Source organism: Lepisma saccharinum, chromosome 1 (assembly GCF_977018435.1).
Source record: "Lepisma saccharinum chromosome 1, izLepSacc3.1, whole genome shotgun sequence".
NCBI lineage: Eukaryota > Metazoa > Arthropoda > Insecta > Zygentoma > Lepismatidae > Lepisma > Lepisma saccharinum.
Window position 1 is genome coordinate 8,226,415 of NC_139229.1, and position 12,726 is coordinate 8,239,140.

General features: G+C 39.4%; 1 protein-coding gene across 1 annotated transcript in view; it reads right to left on the bottom strand.

Moving 5' to 3' along the window:
* LOC145992449 (uncharacterized) overlaps positions 1-12,726 on the bottom strand; it is a 118,902-nt gene that overhangs the window by 85,444 nt on the left and 20,732 nt on the right. Inside the window, exons 13-15 of the mRNA XM_083128854.1 lie at positions 11,716-11,862; positions 5,499-5,577; positions 2,728-2,856 (exon numbers count right to left, since the gene is read on the bottom strand). Of these exons, the coding sequence (XP_082984980.1) occupies positions 2,728-2,856; positions 5,499-5,577; positions 11,716-11,862 (355 nt within the window). The remainder of the gene's footprint in view (positions 1-2,727; positions 2,857-5,498; positions 5,578-11,715; positions 11,863-12,726) is intronic.

Consider the following 12,726-nt stretch of genomic DNA (forward strand, 5'->3'; position numbering starts at 1 on the left):
CAGGTATCCAAAAAAGTTCGTTCCGCTGGAACGAAAAGTGAAAGTCAAACGGCATGTGTCGGCAACCCTGTCTGGATGAAGTCAAAAGTTTACATTCCCGGCAACCGTCAGTGAGTACGGAGTTGGGAGGCGTTTCGGTCGCATACACAGCAGGTCTGTAGGAACTACAATCCTGAAGGGAACATGTCAGTGTCAAAGGACGTTTTACGGCCGTGTTTACTGTATGAGTTCAAATTGGGCAGCAATGCTGCAGCAGCTGCTCGAATAATATGCTCCGCGTTTGGAGAGGCATGAGTGAGTGAGCGCACAGCGCGAAAGTGGTTCAGTCGCTTTACATCGGGCAAGGACAAGCCTCGAGCTTGACGCCCCGCCACTATCGACGAAGGTCACATCTATTGGAATCAAAAATCAATTTATTTTGATTTTTGAGAAATCTATTAGTCTTTATTTTATTGATGTTAATCAACTTAGAATGATTAGTGTGCTACACGGTGACGTAACCACAGGGGAGTCAGAGGGCATTGCTCCTTCCCCAACCTTGGACGGAAATCAATTCTAGTGGGAGCAAACGTTGACGGCCAAGGGCACCTGTAGGGGGAATTACCCCCCACCCCTGGATTCGAATTTTATGCAAATAAAAATACATTTCGTAAAATTTTCCTGCTCGCTTCGCTCACAATTCCTACTTTTCTTCTCATCAAGTTCAGAACCGTAGCTAGGGGGCGACGGGAGTCAGCCCTGGATGCCGAACAATCTAAGTGAAAAATGTTGTAAAAGAGAGAATGCCATGGCACCCCGTGGAATTATTTGAGCCCTATTAAATCAATATTGTTTTCAGTTTGCAAGAAATGGATCTAAAAATTATTTTCTCGCTTCGCTCGCAATGTATTGTCTTTTCTGTAACGTATTGTAATTTACCAGAACATGCATGAACAATTGTTTGGAAGAAAGGCAGAGTGCACATTTCAGAGAACATTTATGTAATTTAGTGTTACACATGTTGCTTGTGTGTTTTATATATCACATCGCTCCATGCTACATCAGTGGCGCAACCGCAGGTAGGCATTCCTCGGCAAACTAGCAAAAAACAATTCTAGGGGAGGCAAATATTGACGGACAAGGTCACCTTCAGGGGGACACAGGGGACAATTGGCCATTTCGATTTCAAATGTTACAGAAATGAAAATACATTTTGAAAAATTTCCTTTCTTTACTCCGCGTCATACATAAACATTCTTTGTTCTAACGTGGAATTTGCGGCTGGCATTTCAATCGCCTCACTTACACACAACACACACACACACACTGCAAATACACAAAGAAGTAACACGACAAGTTACCAAAAAACACACTCTTTCTCTTTCGCACAGTGCGAAATTAACACGCTCTTGGTTCAAGGCCTGTTCCTTACTCCAATCGCAGCTCTATCCAGGGCACCTGTAGTCGCGAAGGAAAGAACAACTCAAGCTCGGAGCTTTCAGATTGCAAAAAATGCTCACGCTCTTAACGGTTTAGTCTGCAACGTAATCTTGATACAGCGTTGCACATTCGAAATCTCCAAACAATTCCGATTGACAGCGAAGCAAAATGCTTTCGAGGGTAAACTTAAGCGGGACGTTACTGGTCGGAAATGTCGGGAACTCCGCTAGCGCCGCCTGCCACACTTCTCCCGATCTCTCGGCCTCGCAGAGAATTGGAAGCATGGTTTTTGTCACATTTAAAAAATAATTTTATTCGAAATTCATTTATCATGAATGTTGTCTTAAAAAAAAAAAAAAAAAAAAAAAAAATACACACGGCTGGGTCTCCAACATTTTCGTTACGACAGTGATTTTATGTTATATGGTAGGACCATAGTTCGTGTGGGAAGTGTGCTGGGCGCCGAAAGTACGGGGGAAGGGGGGCGCCGTAATGGCTGTCCGCCCCCTCCGAGAGAATGTATTTAATCCGCCACTGATACCAGAGTTAATGAAAAAGCTTGTTCGGTACGCATTGAGTACCATATTTTTTCGGGCCAATCTCTAGTGCATACTTTCCTTTTTTTAATTTTTAATAAAAGCACAAAGCAGTAATTTTTCTACAACATTCTTCAAATTGCTCGTCCATCTTTACAGATTGTCCGCTCTACGCAATGTCTTATGGGAACAAAAGTCTATCTACAAGTACGGCAACAAGTATCGTGTGAAGCGAAAACTAGCAAATGAGTAGCCAGTCCAGCGGCAACTAGGGCATTCCTACTGGATATCCAGTTCCTTGTGATTCAGGCTTCAATGTCCATTTAACCTACTTACAATTTTTTTGTGAATATTTTAATACATGTTCGGTGAGGTTGGTCAGTTACAGAATGGTGTCCTTTAATCCACAAGTCTGCATACTTTTTCGGCAGGGAAATCTTTGATGACTGGACAATTAATGGACAGCAACGATTCTTCAGTTGTGTTTGTTAACAGAGTTAGGGATAAAAACATTCCTGCTGGGATAGAAAAAAAATATTTTGCAAGGGATAAAATTTTCTTTGGGGGAGGAAGTGACAATATTTTTCATAGAGAGATAAAATCCTCTCCTTAACCATATAATATATTGTTCACCAGTCTTGAGCACAAGAGACTGATATTGATAATGAATAAAGTGCAAGAACATCTCCTTCATAACACTCTTTATTCAGTGATTACACAAAAACTCCAAGCGCTACGGTGCACCAGCATAAACACGCTATGGCACATTTGCATCCAACCAAGCAGCAATAGCATCGTACTGCTTGTCCGCAAACTCCACACGTGATTGGGCAGCAGAGATTATAGAGTCGAGCGAAAATCCCTCCAAGTCATCCTGGTGGTTTCGTGCAAATTCTATCACCTACAATGTTTAAATAAGCATTATTACTATGAAATTATTCACAGTGTTTCAAAAGGTACTGTACAACTTTGATGCTGTCATACAGCACAAGTTGCAATTGGCATGAAGAAACATAATATGTCCCATTTGTACCAACGCATGAAGCTTTTATTGTGTATTAGTCCGCAACATCTAATCGAAATTCCAACTCTGTCCATACACTCTCTAGCATATACCTGTCAACTGTGGCAATAGCAGCCCTTATTCTGGCCTTGAAATCATGAAGATCAGTGACAGGAGTGCTGTACACTGTGTCTTTGACATAGCCCCACAAACACAGAAGTTCAGGGGGTGTTGTGTCAGGAGATCTAGGAGGCCAGGCAATTGGACCATCTCTTCCAATCCAACGTGCTGGAGATGTCCAGGACATCTCTCACGTCTGAGGCCCAGTGTAATGGTGTACCATCTTATTCAATACCTGACAAAAAACTTTAGGTGTTGGTGAATCACTTGCAACAAAGTATATTCCTCCATGTGAATTATAAGGTATGGTGTACGCCATCAAAGTTGTAAGGTATCTTTTGGCACACGGCGTACTTCTACAGCAACATATATATATAAATTCCAACATACAGATTGAGTAAAAACTGAATTTTTTGTTAAACTCCAAGAGATACTTGCGATATAATTTTCGGAAACATGCAAAACATTGTATCGCTGCCATGGTAAGATATTAACCGTGTGTAATTTTAGAGGACACGTTAGACACCATTTGATATTGATCCGTGCAACATAATCACTGTACACAATGATATGCAAAATCATGTAAATAATAATTTGGCGCCCACGGTGGCCATTAGCGTACGCAGGATTTTATATCGGAGGGGGCTGGAAATGTAAAGGTGTGTTTCACTTACTTCACAAACTGTTGCATTGTGGATTCAAGCAGCCGTGATTGAGGCCAGTTCTTGTAATCTTACGGAATTCAAGCGGGCAGGCGGGAGATGCCAACACAGACATTCCTGATTTAAAACAAACGTGCAAGTGGTGAAGATGTAACGAACGCTACGTGCTGGATATTTCCTTGCAACCGACAAATAAAATTGGCCGAAAACATGGCGGATGTGTGCATCCTGACGTCACATGAAACCCACCTATAGATGGATATTCATAGCTGTGCTCTACGGGGCGGGATGCACTAAAAATATTTCGTAAATAACATTTTGTTTGAAAAGCTGTTGAGAGAGAAATATGGTAATTGGGGGTTATTTTAAGGGGCGATAATATTCGGCACTTTGGGCTTTTCCAAGTTATTTATAGCTTTCATAAAAAAATATTTTCTCAAAATTTCGGGAGGGGCAGAAGCCGCATCAGTTACCTTTCTGCGTACGCCAGTGAGGGTGATCGAACGTGTTGAGTAGTCAACCCACTACCTTCTCATCAAAGGATCAAAGACGAGTTCCGAAAAGTTGTCTAAGGCCCGCTTTAGACGGAGGCATTTATCTTAACATTTATGGCATGACCAAAAAGCTAAAGTGTAAAGTGAGAAATGTTATGTCATTTCAGATGCCATGGCATATTTAATGGCATTTCTCAAGGATAGGCTCGGTCCGTAGCATTTTTCGTAGCGTAACCAATCAGAAGCGACCTCTAGGTCACGAGTGCAGTTGTAATGGCGGCCAAGTGAGATGTAAACAACGTATCACCTCACACTTTTAAACGACGATAACTTTTCAACCGAGAGGAATATCGCTTCATATTACATGGTTTTAGGTAGATAAAAATGGCGCTGATTAAATACATATTTTACAACGTTTACTGTACACGTATGGAAGAATATTTTAGCTTTTTCAATTGTAAACACCGTGCACACAGCATTGACGGTGTAACTCGACGTCCCTTTCGTGCTGTATGTATTGTACATTGTAATTACAACAGCTAGCCGAAATGTTCCATAAAATGCTTTCGTGCTTTTTTGGAAGCATTTACGTAGCATTTATGCTAGAAAAAATGTTAAAGGAAATGCTTTCGTCGAAAGCTGGCTTTATTGTAACGCGATGAATGAGTTACGGCAATTTGACAGTCCTGCAGTCCTCTCGTGAAGCTTGTGAAGTGCGTAAGGCCTTCGTAAAGTCGTGCATTGCGTAAGTTCGTTCTCGCATTAAACGCACCGGCTGGAAGGCTGGTTTGATCATTGAAAATCGTCTACGCTTGCAGTCATTGTACGTGCATAGTAGCTTCAAACTGCGCTAGTTCGGAAAATACAATACATGATACTTGGAACAGATAGAAATATGAAGCATCATGCTCAAAATGAGTGTGCCATAAAATGTGATTAGAATGAGCAATGGCGTCTGCAATGGTCTTCCGCAGGTTCCATGTATCGAACTTTACGAAACACCGCGACTCATGCTTTTCCCTAGTAGGTTCTTGAAGTCGATAAGATAAGGATTCTCCTTATCCATGAGACCAGTGCGTTCCGTTATGTCTTAAGGAACGCGCCCAGACTATAATAATTGCTATGTTAATTCGTATGAGAGAAGTATACATTCACATAATGTATAGTCGGGGACATTTCTGTTTTATAAAGGTTCCATATGCTTTCAATAGGGTCGGCACAACGCTGAAATGCCCATGAATGTACATATAGTAATTGTGCTTACCTGGTCTAGTTCTTCTGCTGTGTTGACGTTTGCAAGTATCTGTTGCAGAGCATAATAGGCCATACTGGGACCTCCTTGGCTGTAACGAGAGTGTATGCTTGTATTTAATTTTCCTAAATAGAATAGTAAATACATTTCCCTATAGGTTTCATTCATATGATTTAATATGTTGGTTGATATCAACTCAGAATTTGCATTTCTAGCTGTTGTTTTTTATTGGGCTGTCTCCCTCACCCCATTTACATGATAAATACTTCCATATTCGGTTATTTCTGATATTTAGGAAAATGCTTCTGGAAAATTTTCATACTTTGCTTGTTCTCATATAATATAATTGGCTCAGTCAGTCTCGCGCCTAGCGCGGAACAGGTAGGTCGTGCTGTACGAGCTCTGCGCTTTGAGGAAAAGTGAAAGTTCAGCGCGAATCGGTACGTACGTGTGGGAGAGGGTGTGCTGTTGAACTGTGCTAGTGAAGAATTGGACAAAAGTAAAGTATAGAATGGATCGCGAAAATACGATACAAATCAGTTTTGAAACGGGAACTTTGAAACCTAGTCCTTTGGAAGTACATGAATTTATTCATGATAAATTCAAACTGAGTGTGGATGAAATTGCAGCCATACAAATTCCCACGACGATTAAATGTGTATTTTTGAAATTAGTGCGTCCGGGAAAAATGAGAAAAATATTAGAAGAAAATACTGGTGAAGTGAATTTTTATTATAGTAGTGGAGCTGTGACACAAGTGAAACTGAGTGATGCGAATCGAATTGTGAAGTCGGTTCGAGTGTTTAATCTTCCTTTGGAAGTGCCAGAACGACAAATTCGTGAAAAACTGAGTGAATATGGGACAATCGATGAATTGAAAGCAGAAACTTGGAGTGACAAATTTAGGTACAAAGTGTATAATGGGGTGCGTCAGGTTTTGATGGCAATTAAGAAGCCAATTCCCTCCTTTGTGAAAATAGGCCAATATACGGCACATGTAGTATATAATGGTCAAATCCCAACTTGTGAATGGTGTGGTAGTAGTGATCACATGCGGTTTAATTGTACCTTACGGAAACCAACAGTGTTCAAAGTCATGGGTCGTGCAGTTCGGTCCTATAGCGAAGCAATTGCACCGTCTACATCTACACACGAAGGTATAAATGTGAGTCAAGAATCAGCACAACTGACGGTGATAGAAGGGCTTCAACAGGGAATAAATATACAGGAAGAGAACAATATTCACAAGAATGATCAACAAACTTTGACCGCGGAAGGAACTGAAGAAAATATGCAAGAGCAACCAAAAGAACCTGTGTTAAATGTTCAACTTACGCGACAAAGTGAAGAAAATTCCCTGGATACTATGGAGCAGAAGAAGGGTGGACCACTAAGACGACAAGAAGACATAACTAAAGTGCAAGAGGAATCGAGTGATGAAGTGCTACAGAGCAAGAAGGAGAGGAAGCAGAATCAGATCAAGCAAAAGGACTTCAGACAAGAAGCTGAACAGGAAAAAGATTCGGAAACGGATAGTGAAAGTGGAAGTGTCCAAAGTAGTACGGGTCGTTCGGTTTCCGGCTCACAAAAACGACCAAAGAGTATAAGGAAAGCGTCAGGCAGCAACCGGACGAAAAGACGATCATTGCGACATGTAAAAACAAATGTACAAGACATGGTTATTGATCCGAGTCCGATAGGCCATGAAAGTTTGTGAATACTGGATACAGGTAATCACTTTAAGATTAGAAAATAGTATTATTTGGAATGAATATTTTTATTGGACTGTCAGTAAGTTAATGATAATGAATTGCGTGGTGGTAGTTATTTATGGATTAAGGTATACAAAGGGAAGGGGTATTTCCTCCCCCCCTACTAAAATAATATTGTTAGTGTGTTTGTTAATTTTTGGTGTATAACATTAGGGGCATATAAAAATAGTGTAAGAACTATTACTCTTAGATGGGGCAAAGGTGGAAGTATAAGTATTGGGAATACCCAATCCCAAAAATTTTGTTCATAGTATTTATGATTACGACCCTTCGTTTTGCTACGATAAATATAAACAAAATGAAATCCCTTACAAAACAGGCGGCGTTAGAGGACTTTATTATACAAGCATCATTAGATATTGTATTTCTCCAAGAATGTGGACAAATGAATTTCAATTTTTCCCCAACGATCAGAGTTCATAATAATGCAAATTTCCAATCGACAGGAACAGCTTTGTTAACACGTAATACGGTTCCCCTCACAAATGTGGTATGTCATCCTAATAATAGAATCATATCAGCAAAAGTTGCAAATGTATGGATATATAACATATATGCTCCATCCGGGTCACAGTGTAGAAAACAAAGGGATGAGTTTTTTGCGCAGGAAGTTGCGGTTGAAATGCAGGGTAGGAGAGAACACATAATATGTGGGGGAGATTTCAATTGTGTATTGTATCCGCAGGATCAAAGACCTGGATTTAACACGTCGAATTCATTGCAAAAATTAGTAACTGGCTTTAACTTCACAGATGTCTGGAGTGATAAATGTTTTGGGCAGAGGGGTTTCACGTATATACGTGACAATTGTGCATCCCGATTGGATAGATTTTATGTAACACCCACATTACGTCAGTGCGTAAAGTCTATCAGTATAACACCTACATGCTTTTCAGATCACAGTGCTGTCATTATGATGATAAATGTGGACATTCCAATAGTCCCTAGAGGGTACGGTTGTTGGAAATTAAATGCTTCAATTCTTAATGAGAAAAATTTCCAACAAGCATTTAATGACCAATGGTCGAGATGGATAACACACCGTCTGAGGAGGATAGATATAATCCGCTGGTGGGAGGAGATACTCAAACCGGGAATAAAAAGATTTTGTATCAGTTACTGTAAGGAACGGTCGAGAGATTGGACAAATAAATATAATTTTTACTACAGGGTGTTGCGTGAACAAATTCAGCAAGCAACAGATGGGAAAAAAGTGCAAACTGAAGTCAAACGTACACAAGCTGTACTGTTAAAAATGACTGCAGAAAGGCGTCTAGGGGTCAAAATTCGTAGTAGACTTCCTCATTTTGACAACGATGAGGTCGCCTCTATCAGCCATGTAATTCATGAAAGAAAAAATGCTAAAAGACAATGTATTAGTGAAATATTTGATAATGGGGGAACAAATATCAATTCAGCCCCTGAAATACGTAATTGCATTTATAATTATTTTGAGCAACAATATTCCCAACCAGCGTCACACAATGGAGCTTTAATGGATGCATTGGCATCCGAATCGGAGGTTTTTACAGATGAAGAAAGTGAAAACTTAAACAAAGAATATACAAGTGAGGAAGTGTTTCGAGCGGTTAAGGTAGGGCAATCATTTTCAGCTCCTGGTTGGGATGGGATACCCAATAAGTTTTATCAAACCTTTTGGAAATTGATGGGTCAAACAATAACGGACTGGATAAATGCAGTGTTTAGCAAGTATCAAATGGGTAAATCTTCCAATACGGGTATTATAATTCTAATCCCAAAATGTCCAAAACCAAGCGAAGCTGGTCATTATAGACCCATCACCCTGCTTTGTACGGATTACAGAATATTGGCGCGATGTATGCTTGGCAGACTTATGCCTTATGTCGACAAATTAGTAGGAGAGGATCAATATGTTTTTGGTTTAAATAAGAAAATCACAAATGTTTTACAAACGATGCGTGAAGTAATTACATGTTATAGACTACAGAACAAAAATTCTGAAAATGCTATATTAGCATTAGACTTTGAACGTGCTTTTGACTCGATAAATCATGAATATCTATTTAAAGTTTTGCAGGGCTACGGTATACGTGGACATTTTCTTTCAGTATTTAAAAGTCTTTATAGTCATGCAACAGCAAAAATTCAAATAAATGGTTTTCTGACAAAAGAACTCTATATTTATAAAGGTGTAAGACAAGGAGATCCTTTGTCGATGTTAGCGTTTTGTATTGCACTGAGACCCATTCTTTCTGAAATAGGCCGAAAAGTTCAAGGAATTAACATACACTCTACTACCATTAAGGTGTTAGCTTATGCTGACGATGTTACTGTATTAATAAATGAACAGTCGGATATTGATGAAACATGTCAAGTATTACAGAAATTTGGAAAATGGTCGGGATTAAAAACAAACCAAGCAAAATCGTCAATTTTGAATTTAAATTTGGCTCATTCTCACTTGCAGCGAGGTAATTTTAAGGTTGTACAAACGATACGTATACTAGGTATAATATATACGCACTCTATTCAAAGTATGATCCAATTAAATTATGATAGAGTATTAACTGGGGTTAAAGCGATATTACAAACAAATAAATTTCGCAGCCTTAGTTTACAGTCAAGGGTGACCTTTGTACAGGTGTATGCACTCTCAAAGGTATGGTACATGGCAAAAATCCTCCCACTACGGAAGCTAGATATAAATAAACTTAAGAGTGCAGTAAATTGGTTTATTTGGAATGGTCAGATATTGAGGGTGAAACATGTGTTACTTTGTTTGCCTTTTGCCGAGGGAGGAATGAATCTTGTGAATATAGAACTCAAATGCCAGGCCTTACGTATTCAAGCTGACACGCAGACATTGATTCAGCATCCACTCAGCCTCACAAGTAAAGTTTTGAGAAGCGCTTTGGACTATATTTCACTAGAGGCTCCTATTGATATTACTAGACTGGTAGACACTTTATGGTATTTTAAGGCAACAATAGTGGATATTAGTTATGCCCTATTACAATCTCCGATATTAACAATACCAGTGACATCGGAAATATATCGCAGACTATGTAAATTAGAACAGCCAACATGTAAAATTATTGAGCAAAATCCCAGAATGAAGTGGAGAGAAATATGGAATAATATTCAGGCTCACCATCTTACATCACGAATCCGATCAGCATGGTATATAATTGTCCACCAAAAATTAATCACTGGGGAGAGACTCTATGATCTTAAATTAATAAATACGCCAATGTGTGCTAAATGTAATGTATCTGATAGTTTAGTCCATAGACTGAGTGAATGCCAAATAATAGAAACATCATGGCTTTATGTAAGGAAACTTGTTAGTACTATTTGTCGAACATCAGTGTATAACATCTCTGTAGATATTCTTTTATATCCAGCTTTTGAATATTACCCAAAAACAAAACGTAAAAGTGTACAATGGCTCCTAGGACACTATGCCTATTTCCTATCGACATATCGGCAACCAGATTTTAATATACAATTTGTAAATTACCTCCATCAAGAATACCACAGGATACCTGACTGTAAAAGAAATAGATTGTATGCTAATTTTCTTACTGTAATGTTTACTTGCCCAATGAGTTGAAATGTAAATTGCAAATGTAATGTAATAAATTGCAAAATGTAATAAAAAAAAATAATAAAAAAAAGTCGGTAACGCGTCTGACTACCATGCTAAAGGTCCCGGGTTCGATCCCCGGCCGGTTCAAATCCAGGAACTTTTCTAACGTTGGAAGGGGCCCTCGCCCCCACCCATGGGTACCTGGGGGGTAAAGACGGCCAGGGTCGTAGTGCTGATCACTTCATCCCCACTCACGACCGGCCCACACCCCCTATAGGCCTTCATGGCGTGGTGCTAAGCACAGGGGAGCACTTTACCTTTTTTTTTACCCTCTTCTTGATTCTAAAGAACCTGCCTGATTCTGTAGAAAAGTACTACTTTTCAAAACCTGAGTTGAACTCACATTGGCATTGCCAGGAAATTTACTTCCGATGAACTCAAAATGGTTGATATATTTTCACACGAGCTGTGCTTCAGTTGCCATATCTGCTGAGGTACTGTCTCGCTTTCTTCCACCTTCCTTCATCTCTATTTATATTTCTTTATCTCTACTTTATTCTTCTGTTAATCTCTATTTTTCCTACTTCGTCTATTTTCCCCTCTCTCTATCTTTAAATTATCTTCCTCTGTTGCTGTATCTCTCTTATTCTATATTTCTGTATACTTTTCGTTTTCTCTCTATCCATTCCTTACATCATTCTTTCCGCTGATCCTCTATCTATTTCCTGTCTTTCTATCCCTTATCGCCGGTTTAATGGCCGCGTCCATCTCAGCACTCTTTGTCAATGTCCATCAATTTCGTCCTATCACCACTTATCGTCGGATTAGCCAAGAGTGGCAGATCATCGACTAAAGCCCATAATAATTTTTTACAAATGGTACTTACGATATTACAAGTGTATCCCAGTAGCCGACTATGTAATCGAACACTGCCCACAAACCTACATCGGTTTGGACAGTCGTGGATATCACAGTATAGAAATTCCTTGTGTTGATAACCTCGTTGGAGAAAGAGACAGCCATGTCGAGAGTCCTGCAAAGGAATATAATGCAATCAAATTATTATGCCTCTTAGCTTAGCTCTTTATTGTAGCAAACGTACAAGTAAAACTCGACAAACCATAAAACACACTCAGCTTTTTCCTGCATCAACGTCATCTTGCAATCACGTGATCACCTACATACACACGTCATTCAGCAGTGTGAGCAGAACAAAATTTTAAATTTTCCTATTTAAAAAAAAATATTCCGTTGCAATAAACCTATTTAAAGTTATAGCTTTTTAGAATCTTTCAGGGCTTTTAAACCATACTGTAGGCTATATCGTCTGCGGGTAACTAAGCATATATCTAATGGCGGAAAATGTAATAAAAGTCATAAAAGAAATAACCACAGTAATTTGGTGTGTAAGAAGTTACCCTTTCAGAAGCTCAGTGTCAAAGTTATCTCCACGTAGTAGACCCTGGAACAGTTCTTTTCTATCACTGTTCATATCTAAATTTCAATTTTAATCATTTTCACGTATCATTTAAGAATTCTATCATTTCTTCATATTTCTAGATTTCCAGCATTTCTCCGATTTCGCAGCAACTTCTTGCCAGTTTTAATGTAAGACTCCCCCTCCCAAACCCTAATTCGCCACACATGGCCCATAACGGATTCGCCCCGAGTCTAGCCTCGCATCACAGCCATCTTTGCTTCTGAAATCTCTGTCTTTATACTAAAATTTCTTGCGAATATCTTAAATCTGGCAACTATCTGCTAACCCTAGCTCTCTTCTATTCATCTTTCCACTAATGACCCAGAGGCAGCCACTGCTATTGTCGAACTATGTGTCTTTCTCCAGCCATTCTGGCGACTTAAGTCTCCACAATAACCCCTTTTATAAGTCCAGATT